General features: G+C 36.8%; 1 protein-coding gene across 1 annotated transcript in view; it reads right to left on the bottom strand.

The window, feature by feature from the left end:
• LOC106872335 (synaptotagmin-1) overlaps positions 1-8,437 on the bottom strand; it is a 168,374-nt gene that overhangs the window by 32,000 nt on the left and 127,937 nt on the right. Inside the window, exons 5-6 of the mRNA XM_052975689.1 lie at positions 6,774-6,844; positions 1,714-2,044 (exon numbers count right to left, since the gene is read on the bottom strand). Of these exons, the coding sequence (XP_052831649.1) occupies positions 1,714-2,044; positions 6,774-6,844 (402 nt within the window). The remainder of the gene's footprint in view (positions 1-1,713; positions 2,045-6,773; positions 6,845-8,437) is intronic.

The raw sequence follows: 8,437 nt of genomic DNA, 5'->3' as shown, positions 1-8,437 counted from the left end.
GACAATATGTGCATCTCTGATCACAAGTAGAAGTAGTGGGGGTGCATCATAGCCATGTGTTGAGAGGAATTCTTTGGGGTTGAATAATTCACTTCTGGAAACATGGGTGTTTCATTCAACATCCTTAAATAACCCTTATTCAGGGACCTTTTGCGTGGGATTGGCTACTTGACCTGAAGAAAATTCTAACTGGACCTCACCTGCAAACTCCTGCACTGTTTATCTTGATATGAGATCACCATGTCGCACACATATCGTTGTGATGCATATACCTGGTGTACCCTTATCAGACTGGTAGTCATGAGGGGTATATTGGGCTTCGTTTATTTGTACCCCAGTGTCACTTTGATGGCATGTGCTGCTCTCTCACTTGTCTGCTACTTTATTTTATCAAACCCCAAAAGGGTGAATGTGGAGTTGACTTTAACAAGATTTGAACTCAGAACATGCACATTTGTTATTTCATTTGGCACATTATCTATTGCCCTAACAGTTCATCCGACCGAACATTATTTTAAATTAGTGGGCTAAAACCCTGCTAAAAAGTAAAACATAAGAATTTGGTGGGGGAAAACAGGAGACTGATGCTGGTCCTGTGAGCTGCATTACAAGTTGTAAAGGGATGACACCATTGTGCAAAGAGTATCACTAATTTGAAATCTTTCAAGGAAATATGTCTGGAAACAGGTGAGGAATGGTGACAGGAAGGGCATCCAGCCCTTAATAATCTAACACAATAAATTCTGTCTGACCCATACAAGCATGGAAAAGTAGATGTTAAAATGGCAATAATGATGTTTTACTCTCTTAGGACAAAACTGGAATCTGTCACAAATATAAGACCATCTCCCAAATATAAAATATTTTGGTAATTGTGGAATCTCTCACAAAAGGAAAACCATCCATCTGTCCATTTTTCACCATTCACTATTTCTGAGAGGTTCGTATGTGGAGGAGGGAGGGATTGATTCCTTCAGTACCTTCTCCATAGGGTCCTACCAGAAGTAAGCACCATTATGCTTTCCAGCTGGGTTCCCAAGTGGGACTAACTGAAACTGGATATTATCCAACCGTCTCATCTCTGGTCTATCCCTAGACCTTGCATCAGAAAACCATCTCTCAAATTTAAAATATTTTAGGAACTGGAATCTATCACGAGATCATCTCTCAGGTACAAAGATTTTGATAAACTGGAAGAATATATCGATATCAAATTTTGGCACAAGGCCAGCAATTTTGGTACTCAACTGGTACTTATTTTATTGACCTTGAAAGGATGAAAGGCAAGGTTGACCTGAGGAGAATTTGAACTCAGAACCTATAGACAGATGAAATGCCTGGCGAGCTAACAATTCTGCTAGCCTTAAACTGGAAGACTATATCACAAAACAAAGACTGTCTCTCAAATATAAAATATTTTGGTAACTGGAATCTCCAACAAAAGGAAAACCATTCATCCATCTATCCATTTTCTCTGCTCACTACTCCTGGGAGGGTCGTAGGGATGGGCACCTCTAGCACCTCAACCTTAGGGTCCTAACAGAAGCAGCAATCTTCACATTTTGGAGCTAGACTCAAGAGGGTAACCAACTAAGACTATGAATATTATCTGACCATATCATGTTTGATCTGCTCATGTCTTTTGTCTGTTGGAAAAAAAAAAAAAACACTTCTCAAATCTGAAATATTTTGGTAAAATTAAATTGTGCTTACCTCGCCTTTCTGAAAATCGTAGTCCATTGAATATTGGAGTTTTCCTAATTTAACTTCAGATTTTGTACTTTCAGCATCTTCATTCTCTTCCATATTCATTGGCAGCTCCTCTAAGTCCGGCTGCACCTTGGCAAAATCAACAATAATTGCAGTTCCAAAGGACAAGTAATGTGTCAGCCAGATGGAAGAAGAACAAAAACTGGTGTTAGATGAAATAACAAGATGCAATGCAGACAAAGCATGCAGTCTGGGTTTACGTGTCGAACAGACATAGCGGAGGAGGAGTAGGATCCAAGATGTTGGGAACGGTAAAGGTACCACACATAGACAACTTCACAGATACGTCCTTATGTCTATGTCTATGTGTGTGTGTGTTGGTTTTGGTTAATATTGGACAGACACAGGGAAGGTGGAGGATCCAAAGCAGAAACACTGTAGGTATTACTGGTAAAGAACTTCACAAACACATCCTTATGTCTGTTGATACGTGTATATGTAGTTACCCATATATATATGTGTGTGTGAGTGTGTATGCATTTAATTGCATGTGAGAGTGATTAGTTTTTATGTATATGTATGTGTATTTAATTGTATGCGTGTCTATGTATTTATATATATATATGTGTATGCATGTGTTTTATCTGAATGTGTGAATGTGTATTAATCTGTATGTGTGTGTATGTATTTATATATATGATTGTGTGCACGTGTTTTATTTGAATGTGTGTATTAATCCGTATGCATGTGTATGCATTTATATATATGATTGTGTGTATTAATCTGTATGCGTGTGAGTGTGTATATATCTGTATGTATACACACACACACACATATATATATGTATATATATATATATATGTATGTGTGTATTAATCTGTATGTGTGTATTTATATACGTGTTTTATCTGCATGTGTGAGTGTGTGTGTGTTAAGTTATTCATGTGTGTAAGTGTATGTGTGTTTAGTTGTAAGAGTATGTTTTTCACTTGGTCTCTCCTGTGTTGGAGGCAATTCAGTAAATATTGAACAGCGATTCCTTGTTGGATAAGATTTCATTTAAATGTTTTGTAAAATTTCATTTAAATGTTTTGTAAAATTTCATTTAGCAGTAACATTATAAACAGTCGCTGGGCAGGAAAAACAAACAAACTACTGGTTGTTTAAAGCCTTAGGTCATAGGTTCAAATTTCCCGATGGCAATTTCATCACATTTCTGGGAAGAACATTTTTATCTATTTTTTTTTATTTTTTAGTCTCTGTCTTTCTGATGTGAAGACATGTAACCTAGTGGTTAAGGCGTTGCACTTATGATCACAAGACCGTGGTTTCAATTCCCAGACTTGGCAGTGTGGTGTGTTCTTGAGTAAAACACTTCATTTCACATTGCCCCAGTCCACTCAGCCTTGAATAGGTAACCCCCTGCAACAGACGGCATCTCATTCAGAAGGAATGTTGTGATCTTGGTCAGTTATACACCATGGAATCCTGATAATTGATCTTGAGTCATAGGACTGGAGGCAAAACTGACCAGGAGGCTTACTACTGTCTGCTCAAAATGTCGGTCACAAATTTTGGCGCAAGGCCAGCAATTTCAGAGGAGGAGTAAATCAATTAGATCGACCCCAGTGCTTAACTGGTGCTTATTTTATCGATCCTGATAGGATGAAAGGCAAAGTCGACCTCGGCAGAATTTGAACCCAGAACATAAAGATGGAAAAAATGGTGCTAAGCATTTTTCCCATGATGCTAACAGCTCTGCCAGCTCACCACTTTAACTCTCTCCTAAATATTAGTTTCAAATTTTGACACAAGGCCAGCAAATTCGGTGGTGGGAACAAGTCAATCACATTGACCCCAGTGCTCAGCTGGTAATTATTTCATTGATCCCAAAATGGATGATAGGCAAAGTCAACCCCAACGGAATTTTGAACTCGGAATGTAAAGACCAACAAAATGCTGCTAAGCATTTTTCTCAGCATGCTAACGGTTCTGCCAGCTTGCAGCCTTACATCCACCCTAAATGTTGAGAAGAATGCATGTCAGATTGTCTCTGAATGTCCAGAATGTTCAGACCTGAGGCCAATCATATACTTGGTCAACCAACTGGATCTGGACTAGCATTGGTTCTGATTGTGTGAAACCTGTTAATTATCCATGCACTGGATATTGGTCATCAGATGGATATTTATTATCAGTTAAGAAGAATAATTCCCAACAGCAAACCATCTTTGCAAAGAAGCATCTGAGAGTGCTGACCATTTTTCAAAATAAAAATGGTGAGACGTTTTTTTGTCAAATCTTTAAAAAAAACGAATGAAAACCCAAATCATCTATTTAAGTGAAATTAATTAATTAATTAATTTATCTATTTTGTAGTCCATGCCATCATTATGAGCAATGGCCTTATTGGACATTTGATCTCAAAAATTAACCAATGATTAACTGCAATTTTGAAGAACTACAAGAGATGTTTTCATTTGTGCATTTGACCTTTTTAAACGCTGTTATTTCCAACTGCTAAGATAGTTCCGAGAGAAGCATATGGAACTTTATTCCATTTATTAATATCTGAATGCAGAAAACGTCTACTCCATGTATGTCTTGGTACAATATAAGCCATTGAACAACTTCATTTTTCTCTTCTCAGAAAAATCATTACGGAGGCTAAAAAACTGATTTAATGGTCAAAACTAACAGAATTGCCATATTGTACATTTTATGTTTCAGGCTAGTCTAGTCCAGTTTTTGTCTAGTTTAGTCCAGTATAAACACAGTTAGTTTTGTCTAGTCTGGTCTAATATAGTTAAATCTTGTCTCATCAGGCTTAATCAGGTCTAGTCTAGTTTTTTCATCCAGTATAATCTAGTTTAGTCCAGTGTTGTATATTTTACTCCACTTTGACTAATTTAGCCCAGTGTAATCACGTCTAGTCTGGTTCAGTCTAGTTTAGTTAAGTCAAGTCTACTTTAATTTAGTCTAGTTCAGTCCGGTCTAGTCTGCATATTTTGTCATGCAGTGTTTTCTAAAGAGCAGTGCAATGTAACATGCAGTGAAGTAGACAAAAATTAAACATCAATTTTTTTGAAGCATGAATTCAGTATTATTTGTTTTTGCTTTTATATGTCTAAAAATATTAGAATGATTGTAAGGGGAATAAATAAAGTGGGTTTTTTGTTTTACATTTAAAAAATATTTTTTGGTGTTTTTCTTATGTCTTAGTCAGAGTAAGATCTTTCTCAGGGGTTCAAAGACTGGTAAGGAGGAAGGGATGAATTTACCAGAGCCAGACACCACAAGTGGATATCAGAGACCTGGCCCAAATGATTAGAATGTAGTAGACTCAGCTAAAGGACACAAGATGGTGTCAAACTTCACAACAGATTAGATGTGCCACCCAGAAGACAAATGTTGTTTCTGATAGACTTCTATACAGTTTCTGTCTGCCAGATTCCATATACTAAGGTCGATCTGAAATTGTGGTAGAACATATTTCACTAATGTTCTGCACAGTGAGATTGAACTAAAATCTGGTTTGCTACAAAGCAAACTTTTTAACCACAGAGCCATGCCCATAACCTTATATTTGACTGGTTTGTGGCTTAGGCACCTTGGAGAAATATTTGGGGACTAATATAGTTGTGAATTGAGAGGGGCTACAAGGATTATATATTGTTGTCACTTGAGAGGGATCAGAGGAATTATATATAGCTGTCACACAAAAGGGGCCAGAGGGATTATATATAATAGTTGTCACATGAGAGGGACCAGAGGGATTACATATATATTGTTGTGACTTCAGAGGGGCTTAAGGGACTATATATAATTGCCACATGAGACAGGCCAGAGGGCATATATATAGTTAAGTGAGAGGGACCAGGAGAACTATATATAATTGTGACCTGAGAGAAGCTATAGGGGTTTATATAGAGTTGTGACACAGAGGGACTATATATAGTTCAGAGGGGCCAGTTATAACTTCTTTATGATATTGTAACTTCATAAGAAACTAGAGGGACTATACACAGTTGTAACTTCATAAGAAGCAAGATGTGCAATTAATAAAATGGCTAATTTTGGCATGTTTTATAGTTGGGTTGGTTAGCAGGTCATTACAGTTGTTCTTGTTGTTTAACTATGTTAAAACAACCCTGTAATCAAGCGTGATCCAGCTATGACCACCCTGTCTTGTTTAAAAACTATGAGTTATGACTTAAAGGGAGATTTTGGTTGCTATTTCTAGTTAGACAAGTGACCACATAGAAGCACTGTTCATTGGTTTACAAATATCATGGCTGTAATTGTTTAGGGACCATATGAGCTCTGATAAAGCAAACTTATGAGCCATGGGCTTCCAGCTGAGACCAGTCAATTTTATTTTAAAACATTGTGTAAGACTTACACAATATATCCTTCCATTTTTAAGACAGTAGGGTTTCTTTTAAGGGTAAATTTAGCTGCATTTTCTAGCAGGGCAAAATGACCAAGAGGAAGCACTCTTCATAGTCCCATGGAATAGACAGTAATGCAGGGTGTTGTTAGCAGTTAGGGACCCTTAATAGGTGAAGATATGTACTGAAACATGCTGTACGTTCTGAAGTGTGTATCATGAGTGGATAAGACCAAAAAGAAAGCATGCAAGAGTAGAGTTAATGGTGTGGAGTTTCTAAGATGTTGATGTGTGAAAAAGAAGTGAGAAATGGAAACGAGAAATGGTAGGATTTACTTTATATATTTTGATTAATAGCAACATGTGTGTATATATATACACATATATACATACATTATATATATATATATATATATACATATACACATGTATATAAGTATGAACGTGTGTGTGCATATGTATACATATGTAGTATATATATTATATATATATATATGCATACATACATACACATAAATATATATTATGCGTGCAGAGTGTATGTGCTGAGTGTGCTAAGAAGTGGATGTGAGTGTAGTTTGTAGATGGACGATATTTATTTTGAGAAGAGATGCAAACTGAGATAACTTTTAAAGTGCAATGAGGATGCATCAAAAATGTGCAGACTAATTACGATGTAGTAATGTGCATATAATATCTATGATTATAATGTTGTAATGTGCATAAGAAAACTTGATTCAAGCACTGTGTGCAATAAAAATAAAAATTATATGATGAAATAGAGAAAAAGAAATATCATTTAAAAAAAAAAAAAACTAAAATAAACGATGATGGAGACTACTGAAATATTGATGAAGATGGTGAAATATATTTATGACAATATAAACAGTAAAGAGATGTTACATTTAGCAAAATATTGAAGTTAAAGTTTGATATTAAAAATGGCTGATGCAAAGATGAATTAAAACACTATCTGGCTTTTAACAGCAGATTTAAAAGCACTAGTTTTTCTTAATCAAAATGCTATTAACCATATGCTCAGTTAGGTGTACACAATTTAAATTATCATCCAATATATATATATATATACATACATATACATATATATCATCCAGTATATATATGTGTGTTTGTGTGTGTGTGTATTATATAAGACACATGGCTCATTGGTTAGAGCTTTGGGCTCACAAACCATGAGGTAGTGAGTTCAATTTATGCACCAGGCTGTGTTGTGTTCTTGAGCGAGACACTTTATTTTATGTTGCTCCAAGTTCACTCAACTGTAGAAATGAGCTGCAATGTCACTGGTGCCAAGCTGTATCGGCCCCTTTTCCTGGTAACATTGGAGGCACGAAGAGGGGAGGCTGGTTTGCATGGGCGACTGCTTGTCTTCGATAAACAACCGTGTCTGGACTTGTGCCTTGGAGGAGAACTTTCTAGGTGCAATCCCATGGTCATACATGACTGAAGAAGGTCTTATATATATATATATATATATATATGTGTGTGTGTGTGTGTGTGTATATGCATGTGTAAATATATATGTATATATACACATACATTCAAATGTGTGTGTGTGAAGGCACATGATTTAGTGGTTAAGGTGTTGTACTCATGATTGCTAGATCAAGGGTTAGATTTCCGAACCAGGCAACACATTTTGTTCTTGAGCAAAACACTTCATTTCATGTTGCTCCAGTCCACTCAGAAGTAAATGAGTAACCCAGTGATAAAACAGTCTTCCAATCAGCTGGAATATTGGCCTACTCACCTACCTGGCTGGGTGGCATCTTTCAAAACAATGTGAGGTACATTGTAACAGTATCTGATAGTCTGGTCAATATGTGTGCGCATATGTTATCATCATCATCGGTTAACATCCGTTTTCCATGCTGGCATGGGTTGGACGGTTTGACTGAGGTCTGGAAAGCCAGCGGCTGCACCAGGCTCTAATCTGATCTGGCAATGTTTCTACAGCTGGGTGCCCTTCGTAATGCCAGGCGCTCTGAGAGTGTAGTAGGTGCTTTTTACATACCACCAGCACAGGAGTCAGTCAGGTGGGCCTGGCATCTATCACGTTTGGATAGTGCTTTTACGAGCCACCGGCACGGGAGCCAGTCAGGGGCCACTGGCATTGGTCACATTCAGATGGTGCTTTTAACGTGCCACTGGCATGGGAACCAATCAGGCAGCCCTAGCATCGATCATATATATATATCTATGTGTGTATATTATATGTGTGTGTGTGTGTATATATATATATATATATATATATATATATATATACACACACGTATATACATACATTATAGGATACATTTTTAGTGATAGTGAATT

The sequence above is a fragment of the Octopus bimaculoides genome, chromosome 22 (genome assembly GCF_001194135.2).
Source record: "Octopus bimaculoides isolate UCB-OBI-ISO-001 chromosome 22, ASM119413v2, whole genome shotgun sequence".
In the NCBI taxonomy this organism is placed as follows: domain Eukaryota; kingdom Metazoa; phylum Mollusca; class Cephalopoda; order Octopoda; family Octopodidae; genus Octopus; species Octopus bimaculoides.
This window is presented reverse-complemented; position numbering and strand designations above follow the sequence as displayed.